Here is a 14376-nt window from a genome sequence, read left to right on the forward strand (position 1 = left end):
AGCCTAAATAAGTATCAGGTGTGCCAAATCATGCATTACTTAAACAATTATATCCTTATCTTATTATTACAATGGAAGGAAATACTACAGTGAACTGAAAACCAGCCAACCAACCAAGCAAGCAGCTCGGATTAAGTATTTGATCGAGAAAGCGCTAATATTGCTTATGATCTTGGTCGCTTTTGACTTAAGAATAGCATAAGTTCACCAAATTAATCAACTCTACGAAAGTAGAATCAACATTTTAGAAACGGCATCTGGCAACTGACAAAAACGGTAATTTAAAGCATTATTTTATTTTGGCAATTGGCTCAACTTATGGTTCTTAATTAGCCCTACAATTGGTGCTAAAGTTGATGTTGAGAAATTTTTCAACTTTATTTTTTTTGTTTTTATAATTGGTGCGTACACCCTTTTTGGGTATTTGGCCGAGCTCCTCCTCCTATTTGTGGTGTGCGTCTTGATGTTGTTCCACAAATGGAGGGACCTACAGTTTTAAGCCGACTCCGAACGGCAGATATTTTTATGAGAAGCTGTTTTCATGGCAAAAATACACTCGGAGGTTTGCCATTGCCTGCCGAGTGGCCACCGCTATTAGAAAAATGTTTTTCTTAATTTTGGTGTTTCACCGAGATTCGAACCAACGTTCTCTCTGTGAATGGCAAATGGTAGTCACGCACCAACCGATTCGGCTACGGCGGCCGCCAGCCTTAGTTACGGTAAAATCAAGACATTCCCTCGGGACAAAACTGAAGGGAATTTCGCGGCCAACATCAGCGAAACTGAAGCTTGAAATATTGCCTAATTTTAAATTTAATTATATAGTGACTAATTTAAGAATACTGGATTTTTTTAATTTAGTTTTAATTACAGTACTGTGACATTTATGTATTTTTTGTTGGTCTTTTTGCGAAATTATATATAAATTAGCCTAGTAAAATATTCTCCAATCAACAAAAGTATTCAAAGTATTTACTTTCACATAATAACAACAAACTTTACAAATATATTAAAAATATATTCAGTAATGTCTAACAACAATTCAGAACAGGCATTTAAGAGATAAATTCTTAACTACAAGTATCTTAAGGGGGGGGGGGTAGGGTCACAAAATCGAATTTTTTTTTCTTCACTCATCTTATAGTAAATCATTTCAAGAATGTTGTGTCAAAATTTTAAGTGGATCGGAGCAGAACTCTCAAAGTTATAGCCTTTGTAGGCACTCTACCTCGAATGCGGAGCATCGATAATTTCTCAGAGTCATTTTTTTAAACGCGTTTTTCCCGAAACGACTTCTTAAAATTCGGTGCCAATCACAACTCCGAAACTATTCAACCGATTCTTTTCAAATTTGGCACACGTTTTCTAAATCAAAAATACCTCCCCCCTACACTGTTTTTTTTTTTATTTTTTGTTTTTTAAGGTTGTTTTTCACTTACAAATATGGCGAAATTTTTCGCCAAAAATGCTCGTTTTACGTTTTTTTGCCACCAAAACTACAAAAATGAAAAAAAAAATTCTTATTAATGTAGGGGGGAGCATTACGTCATACTTTAACTGAAAAATTCGCCTTTTTTAGTTTCAGATGATTCTACGACGAATGCCGATTGGCACTGCAGAGTACCTCTCGAAAAACATATCTCCAAAAAAACTCTGTCATGGGCTTATTTGTCAATATTTTATTATTAAAATTTTTTAAAAACTTATTGAAAAGATGTACAATAACATGTAACTGATTTTATTAAAGTATCTTAAGCCATATTTCTGTAAAAAATTCACAAAAAAAGTGTTTTTTTTTTAGCGCTAAACCCTACCTCCCCCTTAAGTTATTTAAAATTAAAAAAGTGAAGTAAAATTAAATTACCAACATAAGAAACCATTAAATTAAAAATATATATATTCAAGTTGAAATTGTATTTTAACGAAGTAATAATTAAAAAAATAAAATAACAAACACTACCGAAGTATTAGTTTGATTTGTTGCAAAAAAAGTAATTTTTTACTTGTATTTGTAATACCTGTTTGGACCCGGAAAGGTCCAAATACAAAAGAGTTGAGAGATAATTAAAGTCAGAGAACGACGATAATTTTTGCAAGGAACATTTAACTGTATTCTTTAAAAAAAATCTGGGCATCATTTTTCCCCTTCTTCTTTTTAAACACACATAAATAACAAACATTGCAATCGCATCATCTGCGTTTTCGCTATACATCTTTACGCTATCAGATAATTGATTTTGATATACTAAATATTTTATGTATTAGATAATATAAATAAACTTTGAAATTTTAGCGACAATCTCCTTTCAAAGACGGCGACCTACAGGTTCATTTGGTATTCCAAACCATCAAATAAAAAAAATTTTTAATAAAAAATCGATTGTGCCGAAGGCTGCTAACGATCGATATTTTCATCGATGGTGCTGCAACACTGCCAAATAGATTAGACAAACCAACAAATAATCTTTTTCAAATATAAAAATCGATGGATCGATATGATTGATACCAAATGGAAGATTTTTCCGAAATGAATTCTACTAGCGAGCAAAGTGTACGTAAATTTTGTCAAATTTGTCAACCCTTACATACGCGTATGTAGGTATGTATGATGTTAAAAACATAGTTTTTTTCTTTTTGTAGAGCAGGATTATGTTTTTAACTCTGCCAGCATTAAAGCTCCTGAGAGCATGCAAATGTCATGTAAAAACAAAGTACCCAAATATAAATAAAATATCGATTTAAAAAATTTACCCGAGATTGATTGGCAATCCACGTATTTATGTATGCCCCTTCCAAAATAATACAAAAAATGGCTTACATTAATAAAGGATGCGCAAATGCCAAATGCAATAAAAATATAAATAAAATCATCACATAAAATGTTCAAGCCTCTTGTTTTATTTCCCAAAGGAATCCCAACAGTCTTTATTAACAAACACACATAAATAACATAACAGTCTTTATGAGCATACATACATACATACATAAATAAGTTTGAAAGTGCAGAAGTGTGAAGATATGATCATAAAAACTGACACTACTTGAATATAAGCGCACAGGAAATTGATATATTTTACTGTCATATGCGGAACTGAACATTGGAGCATTCAGTCTTTAGACTGAACTTACGCTGAACTTTCAATTATTTGCACAGTTGTACACACCTCGTATGTTCAAAAAATATGGTGAAGGTTTCAAATTTCGCGAGCTACGTACATTGGACTTTCGATTTATATCGATTTTATTTTTTATGTTAGTACACTCGTCTCGAAGATAAGCTCACGATTTTAGCAATATCGCATGTTTAGTTTGCTTGTGAGAGGCATAAATAAAAAGTGTTTTGCGTATTCGGCGATTTTTTGCTATCGAAAAAAATGGACCAAAGAAGTTGCTTTAAACGTTGTGTAAAACAAAGAATTAAGTGCTCAAAAATGTGGCATACGGTGAGGTTACTTTGAGTCAAAAAAAATGCTTACTAGTGGTATAAGCTTTTCGCAGAAGGTTGAGAAGATGTGAATGACGGCGCTCGCTCTGAACGCTCCAACACATCAACAACCGATGAAAATGTTGAGAAAGTGAAAAAAATTGTTATGGAGAATCGTCGAATCACAATTAGAAAAGTTGCTGAGGATGTCGGCATATCGGTTGGCTCATGCCATGCCATCTTTTCGGAAATTTCGGGTATGAAGCGTGTGGCAGCAAAGTTCGTTCCAAAATTGCTGAATTTTGACCAAAAACAACGTCGCATGGGCATCGTTCAGGAATTGTTGAATGGCGTCAACGATGCTCCAAATTTGCCGCACGATTTTACCCAATCTTGTCTTTTGGAACCTGAGCAAAGTTAACGCCCACTTTGTGTGTGTGTACGATGGAGTCTTGTCAAGGCCCTATGCTCCCGAGAGGAGTGAACAGGGAAAAAAAGTATTCTTCTCCTTCTTAATTATCGTGATAAACGCTTAAGCTATTTATTTTGACCAAGTTTACCCACGCCCGTTGAACAAACCAAGTCCTTATTTCAAACTCAAAGGAGATATCCCTCTTCTTGGTACCACCAGCTGGTACCTCGTCGCATACTTTCAAAGCTGGAGCGTTCGTATTCATTCGGACGACCTGACCCAACAAGCGGTCACTGCACTGTTTATATTTCGCCGTAAAGCTCATACAGCTCATTGTTCCATCGCCTGCAAAACTCACCGTCACCAGCTGGCAAAGAGCCAAAAATATTTCACACAATCTTTATCTCGACCACTCAAGGCGACGCCTCATTGCATAGTGTCATCTTCCAAGCTGCTGTGCTATAAAAAAGGACGGACATGATCACGTAAAAACTATCAGGTCAGTCCATAAATTCGTGCGTTTTTTAAAGGTGGTTTTAAAATAAATAAAAAAGATGTTTACAGTTTTATTAATCAATAATATATTTTCCAAATTTTTAATTCCCTGCTCAAAAAATTGTTGGTCCTTGGAGCCAAAATACGCTTCGATATCCCTTTTTATAGCTTCTTTTGAGGAGTAGTTCTTGTAACTCATATGGGATTGAAGTCCATGGAAAAGGTGATAATAACAGATGCAATATCCGGACAGTATGGTGGATGCGGCATTGGCTCTCATCCGAGCTCATTCACCTTGCCTAATGTTTGCCTTGCGGTATGAGGTCTTGCGTTGTCGTGGTTAAACAAAACTTTGAGTCTATTCACTAAAGACGGTCGATTTTTTTTAAGTGCCTAATTCAGGTTTGATAGCTGATGGGAATAATAATCAGCAGTTATCGTCTGGTTTGGTTCAAGAAGTTCATAATAAACAATACCGGTCATATCCCACCAAATAGACAGGAGAATCTTCTTGGGGTGAAGGCCATATCTAGGGGTCGGTTCTGGTGTTTCATCTTTATCTAACCATTGGCGTTTGCGAACAGGTTTATTGTAAAGGACCCATTTTTCATCACCAGTAACGATACGGTTAAAAAAACTTTAATTTTTAAGCCGTTGCAGCAGCTGAGAACACACATTCGCTCTCTGCTGAAGGTTGGCGACGGAAAGTCTATGCGGAACCCATTTTCCCAGCTTTGAAACCATTCCCAACTGAACCAGGTGCCTGTGAACTGTTCCATGCGATGAATTTAACCTCTAAACTATCATATCGATTGTCAAATTTGGCTCAGCTTCCACGAGTTCGAACAAGGCGTCGGAGTTAAAGACTTCAGGACGACCAGCGCACGGGGCATCCTTCACGTCGCAGTTACCACTTCGGAATTTTAAAAACCACTTTTGCGCAGTCCTTCAACTCACGGTATCCTCTCCGTGAACAGTTTTTATTTCTGCAGCAGCAGTTGTTGCATTTTTACCACATTTATAAAAAAATACAAAATATGCCTCTTATACGCGTTCGAAGATTCCATTTTATTTTTTAACAACACGTGCTTCTATCCGCGATTAAAATCACTTGTTGAATGCACAATATATCAAAGAAAATATAAATAGTTTCGTTATATTCCGCGAATAATTGTTTGTATACAAAAATCGTAAAAAAGTGAAATTATGGGTAAAATACGCACGAACTTATGGACTGACCTGATATTACTAAGTAAAAAAATGAGATATTATGAATTAAAAGCTTATGTATATATCTCATTGTTGCAATGCTCATTCATGGGTTAAGGTAATGTAAACAAGCAAGTGACATATTTGCCTTGACTTAGTAAGCTTACGGTCAGTACTTAAGGGGTTATATACCTTGTGGTCCGGTGAAATTAGCGAAAGTTGGGTTTTTTTTAAAGATATGTAGCAATAATTTTATTGTATAAAAGTTTTTATTATTGGATATTACAATGTTTAAAGAAAAAAAAGGCTTTGTTTGTGTAAAAATATTTAAAAATGGCGGAGTTATGGCGTTTTCCCCCAAGACCCTTTTTTTGGAAGAGGCTTGCGGTGGACGCGATTCAAGTCCACCAAGTCAACTGAAATCAAAAAATCGAAAAGATTTCATTAGTATAGGGTTATATCTTCTTAGTGAACGATCAATATATTAAATATTTTGATTTTTGTGAAAATAGGAACATGTTTTTAAAAAACTCCACTTCTACAGTCCCAAAATTGGCATTAAAAAATTCATATCTGCAAAATAAAAATTTATACATAAAAAGTTGATCGTTCACTAAGAGGCGACATCAATTACGAACAATTTAAAAAAAAATTATAAAAATCGGTTGAATACTTTTTTTGCAATCGCGTCCACCGCAAAAGCATTTTTGGAAAAACACGTTTTTGAGATAATCGCGTTTAAAGTTTCAAGCGCCGCATGAGGCCGTACGCTCAGGACGTGACGACGCACAATTTAAAACGCTGTAACTTTCGATCTATTGATCAGATCTCTATGAAATTTTTGGAGAATGTTCTCAAGGGATTGTACTTTACGATAAAGTAATAAAATTTATTTTGATTTTTTTGAAAAACACAAGGTATATAACCCCTTAAAACACATTGTTTCATTCGCATTATACGCCAGCGTTGATTTCAATAACTTTAAAAATTACTTCATATGTTAATATTAAAGTGTATTTCATTTTAATTTCTAAAAATAATATTCAGTTGTTTCTCCATTTGTTTCTACACAGTTTTTACTCAGAAATTAGTCCAGTCTCATAACACGTTAAGCGTTTTTTGGTCCTTAACCGAACGTCTAAAAACATCACCCTTAGAGAGTTGCTGTAAATTTGTAAATAAAATGACTCGTTTAGTGAAGTTTTACTTATATTAGAGGACAATGTTTACCTTTTAACAGCAATTATTAAAAATTTTGTTTAAAAAACTAGAAATTTAAAATATGTTCTCCACGCTTATATTTTATGATACATAGTAACACATTTCATATTTTTCAAACACGAGCTCGTACAATCTATAAATTTGTTTGTTTGTTTTCGAAATGTACTCTCCAATGCTGAGATCATTAGATTCGTCATAGCCATGAAAGGTTTGCCAAAAATTAATGAAGTACTCAAAGTACAACTACATCTCATACGTAAGAGCAACTGCATAAGTATATGTATGCATGAAGACAACTACCTCCCTGCAGGAAAATGCTCTGGTACGCAACTGGTACACTTCTAGTCAATTTAGAATCACAACTAGCTTGGGTTGCTTTCTTTGCTCTTTTCCATATACGTTAGGTTAGGTTGTCCTGGTTGAATTGCAGTCACGCATAGACCGGTTCAGGTCATAGCGATACCAAAAGGAGCTCATTAGTTATGTGTTTTGAAATAGTCGAATTTAAGGAAACATTTCCAACTCACTGTTGAGATGTCTTTCAATCCGTCAAACTATGCTGTCACCAAATATTTTAAGTGTGTACTGAATAACGCACGACATACACAAAGAAGATGCTCTACAGTTTCCCTTGAGGCCTGCTCCATACATTTCATGCACTTCTCGCTATCCAAGATTCCCATCTTATAATCATACCCTGCTACAGTCCCGTCAGCACGCCTATCATAGTCCTAGAATCTCTTTGTGTTAGTGATAGTATAAATGGAGTACGAATGCGATCGTCTTGCTTACGCATGATCTTTGTATTCCTTCAGGTGGATACACTCTCTCATATTATCTGGAATTCTTTGATCATGTTTTCATCTAGTTCGTTTTATAATGTCCGTACTGACTCTGGGATTTCCTCGACAAGATTCAAGATTCTCGTTCTCTGCAATGCCCTTATGGCCTAGAACCCAATAGAAATGTAGCTTACAATTCGATGCGAACCTTTCTACTGCCTGATCTGAAGAATGATCTTGGACGTAGGACTAAATGATATAATTGCGTTAATGGCAATCTGGCTATCTAACTAAAAGTTAACCTTAAAGTTGTTTCCAGTGGTAACACAGACTAGGTCTTTCCAACTGCGAAAACCTCAGCCTGCAGTAGTCAGAAAGCTTATACGACTTTCTTAGGTCTAACTCTGGACCGGAGCCGTATAGTTAGTCCGTATTGGCTATATTTCGCCAGTCGCTAAACCATAGTTATGGACGCACAGTATGAAGATCTTCTAGTTGCGGTCCACCATACCAAAGTATCATAGTAAAGGGGGGCAAACCACAAGATGCTTGGTTTTACATGCGTAGAGGGCGTAAATAGCTGATGCTGATCATCATGATCTAGGGCCTTTACCTATCACATCTCTTCTATGATAATTCGGAACGAATTTGCACTAAAAAAATTGGTATTGTTCTGAGTCAGTATTGAACTGGGTATTTGATTACATCTTTATAGGAGAAACAAACTGTCACCTGGTTGATATTGCAGGTATCGATAACACCGCGCGATAGTAAAATGTATCCAGGAAAAATTTCAAATGCCCGTGAAACTATAGATTTTATATATTTAGTAATACCGCATACTCAATTTTTCATTTGCTCTTCGGTTGAAAGGACTTTTAAACTACTAAGAACTAAAATCTAAATTTTAAATATAATATTTATACTCACTCTGTAATATTAATGTGGATGTCAAACGAAAGAGAATATATCCAGTTAATACCCTGCTAATCTTCCACCTCTTGGGGTTGCGAAAAAAACTTTTTTTTTGCTTACTCAAGCTGTCAAAATAATCGAAATTGGCAGCCTCATGCCAAATAAATTCTTCACACATTTCACTTTTCAATTTTATTGAGCTCCATACAACACTCCTATCAAAAATAATGTCTACCTCCTGTAACTCGATTTTAAATCTAAATCTGCGGCTCTCGATCAGCTAAACAATGTGTTTAAAAGATACAACTTTACGGGAAACATATCGTTCCTAATGAGCCTGGAGCTAATAGTTTTATTAGTATGGTGGCTAAAAGTAGACCAAATTAAGACTCAGATGACACTTAATGCAATGCGAACTTGCCCCACAACGGCTTTAGGAAGGGTCACTGCACTCATTTCACTCCACCTTGTAGCCAAACGGTCAGCAACTAGCGCAGTGCTAAGTCTTCTTCTATATATTTTTTTTTTTAAAGAAGGCAATCTTACAGGGCATGTTAGAATTCTGGGTTCAATCCCTAACTCTCCGTGCCTGACGGTCTGTGACAAGATGGAAAGAAAACTAGAATTCTCCAAGAATTTGAAGGTGGTCAGTGATCGCTCTGCGTGGAGAAATAATGAAATATCTTTAAAACAGGGTACGCAGGTGTGGTTTACCAATGGGTTCAAAATGGAAGGCGGCAGTGTCGGGGCTGGGATTATCCGACCACACTTGAAGAAGGCAAGCAGCTTTAAAATCGTTAAATAGCTTCTCATTCCAATAAAGGTTTGTCTGGGAAGGTTTTAAAATTCTCGAAACTCTAATATCAAGAAACTTTGCTACTCTGATCTGGGTGCCGGTACTTTAGCGAAAAAGTCATTGGTCCTGAACCTTTCTGCGGAATAAACAACAGCTTCAATAGTGCCTTTTTACGTGAGGTTGAACCCCGAGGCTTAATCAAGTACTGGAGAGCCCAAACGGGTATGCGACAATGGAATAGAGGTAATCCTTAGCTTCAGGAGAAAGAAATAAAACTCTACACTGAACTGCTAATAAGACATTTTCAATTCAATTACCACATGAAAAAAAATTGTGTGGCAGAAAATGATTATTTTATACTTTGTAAAGAGGCAAACGCAATATGAGCAGCAAAAAAATTTACTGGCGATAAGGAAATGAAATCCGCTATTACTGCGTATTTTGAACGCTTGGACCAAAAATTTGAACTCTATAAATAAACATTATTTTCAATTTTATATTCTTAAATAAAATGTATGAAAAACCTGAGAAGTATATATATTGGGCTTGGTGGAAAATACAACTAAAAGAAAAACTATTTAATACTTCATTACACACCCTTGACCCTTCAAATTAAGAACTTTTTCATATTCCCACGTACTTAACGAATTTGAAGAAACAAAATATATGACTTTAAGCCTTCTACTTTTACTTTCTGTAGACAAATTTGCAATTGGAGAACCCTGTATAGTTCCGAATTGTTTCACTAGTTCTGATTTTCCGTATGGGGTTATTTATATTTTAAAATATGTTTATAAATATGTACGCGTATATGTGCGTTTGTATCTTAATATTCTTAGACTATTTATTCTTATGAGATTTTAACGTTTTTTTTATAGTTTTTTTGTTGATTTCCACGGATGAGTGATAAAAATGATTCATATGTCTACTTACCGAATTTATGGTAGCCATCGTGGTGAATGGTGGTGTTGGTGGCGATGGTTATTTTGTTGGTGGTATTTATGGTTGTAATGGTATTGGTGGTTTTGGTGGTATTGGTTGTGGTTGTGGTGATGGTGGAGAGGAACAAAATCAAAAATCTGCAAAAAAGAAACAGAAACATAAAGATGTAAAAATTCATTGATGAGTCAAAATGACGTAAAACATAATAATATACGTATGTATGTAAATAAGTATATTATGTACTAATATATGAAATGTGTGCGAGTATAACTTAATTAAAAAAAATTGCCTAATTTTAGAAGAATAACGCGCAAATTAATATAGTTATGACAGCAGCTGTGCTCTGACACGTGCAGTCTTTAAATTTTTCATTTCACCGAGTCTTTTCAGTGTGAATATATACATAGACTTCACAAAACAATAATGGAATAATTATTTTTAAATTTAAATGTTGAATTAACGTATTTATGTAATATAACAGTATATTATACCATATAAAAAATATAAAAAGTATCTCAGTTCAATTAATTTTCCGTATTCATTAATAGTAATTTATATATTAAAATATTTACAGAGTTGCGCAAAATTAATCACCCTATCGGAGGACTTATAAGAGCACTTGCGAACCAGACAGCTGCAGCATACCAACAAACAAGCAAAGGAGCGGGTAAAGGCCAGTATAACGATTTGCATCACCCAAAATAATTTTTTTGTTTTTTGATTATGTAGTCAAACGGTTACTCAAAAACAAAATTGGATGATTAATTTTACGCTACCTTGTAGTTAGATGCTTTACTAAGCGTCGTAAGTGTAGGCATTTTATTATCTCGAACAAATTTTAACGGTTAAATACATGCTTTTAGGGCTTCAAACCACAGCCAACCTTTATTTTACAAAGTGAAAATTCATAATATGACTTGTATGGAGTCGTACGAGCCCCCTAAATACTTTTTAAGCTGTTTAAAGTTTACGACATATAACAAAAAATAAATAAATACGGCACTTCCGATACCCTTGTGAATACCCCTAATATTAGTAATATTTTTAGCACCGTGTAACTCACAACTGAATGGAATGAACAAAAAACAGCAAAAGAATTTTTTTAGTGTGAAATTTCAACTTAACGACGACCAAAAACTTTACGATACTTGACGAGATATCGATCAGTGCAGCTATCTACCGAGAAAGTAATGGATTTCTTTTCCCAGCACCAAATATTTTCCGTATATGTATGATGTTCAATACTCAAAAATCATATTGCAATCATCGCCCTTGACAATCGTGCCGGTGGTTCAGTATTTATTCAAGAGGAATAATAGAAGATGAAGAAAGGTAGCATATGGATCCGGAGCTTAACAAGGGCAAGACCTTCCAGCCAAGTGTATTCCATCTTCAAACAATTAGTCAGCGCACACACGGCACTGCCCACAGTAGGTTAGGTTTGGTTTGGCAGCCGCATCGCACATAAAGACAGCGATGCCAGTTAGACCACGAAATGGGTCCGTTGTAAACCGCAGGGGCTAGGCGACATGTCCCTTTCCATATGGAACCATCTTGAGCTTTTGACAAAACGTAAAACGTTGTTAATACCTAAAGCGTACAGATTATCTATATTCATTAAGAAGTAGGATCTCAAATATCGGTTCCTGCTTCTAGCTAGAGCCGGGCATGTGCAAAGAAGGCGTTGAATTGTTTCGAACTCCTCTTAATTCCTGCAGCTACGAGAGAAATCACGCATGTAAATGCCTAATCTCCTTGCATGATTTCCTATGAGACAATGTCCAGTGAGTGCCCCTACTAAGGTACTGCGCACAGTAAGAACTTTCAAATATTATAAGGCGAACAAAGCCTAATGTGGATTGAGTAGACAATCGAGCAGTCAAGTCCTTTACGACGTGCTCGTAGCACCACCCATTCAACTTCGGTGGCCGCACGACTTAGTCTAACGAATAAAGCTAGCACACATTGTTCCAATTTGGAAAACAAGTGTTGTGGTATCTGCAGGTCCAGGCAGAAAAAAGTCATACTCAAATGTGTATTGACCTGGCAACACTTCAAGTTTTTAAAAATATAAGTAATTGACATATACATACTCACAACCATTTTACCTACCTACCTACATACCTACCATACTCACAACATAATTTTCTTTGCACGAATTCTGGTAAAAACCTGATTCTTCCATGCCGAGGTTCATTTAAAATTTATCAACTTTTTCCATTCCACTCAATTAGCTACTCAATGCTTTCACCGCCGCGAACTATTCCTTCACCGTAGCTCAATTTTTACGCTCTTGGCTCATCGTTCCACTACTACCACACTCTACTGCCCATCAGAAAAGAATGCACTGAACATAAGCCCAATTATGGACCAAAATGTATTTATTTATTTAAATACCCTAAATATAATATTATAAATTATCATATTAGAAAATCAATACAACTAGCAGCAGATGTTACCGGCCTGGATTCAGGTCTAATATACCTAACAGCTCCAACTTCCTGAAGGTTTTCCAGATTTACCTCGATGGCCATGTAATTTTCAAGAAAAGATAAAGAATTTAAGTATTTTTGATACTTAACTGTGGAAACGAAGGAGCCCGAGGAAAATTTTGAAAATGTTCACAACAGATCTTATAGAAACACATCTTAAAGGAAATTACTAACAAATAAATATACATACTATAGCATATACATACCGGATGTTTTTTTTTACTGCAAAAAGCTTCGCATTAAAAATTATTTACCGTTCGGAATCGACTTAAAACTGCAGGTCCCTCCATTTACGGAACAACATCAAGGCCCATACCACAAATAGGAGAAGGAGCGCGACTTAACACCAAAAAGGGTGAACGCGCCAATTATTGGGCATGGGAATAAGTTTCCGTACTTTCTTAACCAAAGTTACGAATTAGTTAAACAATTAAATAATACATGATATTATGCGAAGTATGTTCCATTGAAAGCTAAAATTTTACTTCATCTTTCAGGCAGCATACGGATTCCTCCGACCAAAAATTCGGGTTCTTTTGACTTGATCCGTTCATTGAACCAGCTTGCGAGGCCCTCGTAAGAAGTTAAGCGCCCTCCAATAAGGGCTGACTGCATTGATCGGCACAGATGGTAGTCTGATCTCTCCAGATGGCAGTATGATCCCACCAGATGTACAACAAAACCTTTTAAGCATGAAGATTTTTTTTCGCTGTCGATGGACCTGGTTCACCTGGCAGGCTCCAACATTTTGGACGCTTAGGGTTATTATAATAGATTCATTTTTCATCGCCACTGGCGCCAGTTCTTTCCTGCCGTTCAAGAAGCATCTCACGCGTCACCAAACGTCCCTCTCCTTCAATTGATGTAGCACCCACTTACCTGCTTTCAGGACCATTCCCATCGCGTGTAAACGATTACCGACGGTTGATCTGTCAACATCGACATATCATCAAGACATGCGTATTCATCCAAAAATTGTTTCAGTTGAGTATATACGAATTTTTTTTTTTGTGTCCCTTCGCGCCTTTATCACTCACGTCGAAATTTCCACTTTTGAAGCATCGAACCCACTCTTTACAAGTTGTATTTAATGCGTGATTACCTTAAATATTGATCAATATACGACCAGTTTCAGCTTCACTTTTCTTTAAAAGGTAACAATGAAGCATGACTTTCCGCAAATGCTGTTTTTTCGGAACGATCGTAGACATTTTTGACGTCAGATAAAAAAGATCTTTACGCTTCAAACGAATGCCTACCACTGCGATCGAGACCTCACATATACACCTTCAAATCACCACCATATTACTAGAGCGAACACAAAAATAGTATCAGCTCCGGCACTTCTTTTATGAGGGCGGAAACTTATTCACATACCCAATACGAGGTGGGTTCAAAAAGTATCGTGAATTTTGTGTTTTTCCAAAAATTTTTATTTATTTATTCATTAATATCTATTTTGACCCCTTCAAAGTAATCCCCATGAGATATTATGCACTTGTGCCAACGTTTTTCCAATCTTCGAAGCACTTTATCTTGTTCAGCTCCTCTCTCGATGCCGTCTTTATCTCGTCACCGTAGCGTAGTGTCGTCATTTCATGGGCCTCTTCAGTTTCGGGAATAAGAAAAAGTCACAGGGGGCCAGATCTGGGGAATACGGTGGCTGTGGCATCATTAGTGTGCTGTTT

At 36.0% G+C, this 14376-nt stretch overlaps 1 protein-coding gene across 1 annotated transcript in view; it reads right to left on the reverse strand.

The window, feature by feature from the left end:
- Window positions 1–10220, reverse strand: part of LOC129235678 (serine-rich adhesin for platelets) — a 90582-nt gene extending 80362 nt beyond the window's left edge. Inside the window, exon 1 of the mRNA XM_054869658.1 lies at window positions 10188–10220. Within this exon, the coding sequence (XP_054725633.1) occupies window positions 10188–10205 (18 nt within the window). The 5' untranslated portion in view covers window positions 10206–10220. The remainder of the gene's footprint in view (window positions 1–10187) is intronic.
- Between the last annotated feature and the right edge of the window lie 4156 nt (window positions 10221–14376).

The sequence above is a fragment of the Anastrepha obliqua genome, chromosome 1, assembly GCF_027943255.1.
Source record: "Anastrepha obliqua isolate idAnaObli1 chromosome 1, idAnaObli1_1.0, whole genome shotgun sequence".
Lineage (NCBI taxonomy): Eukaryota > Metazoa > Arthropoda > Insecta > Diptera > Tephritidae > Anastrepha > Anastrepha obliqua.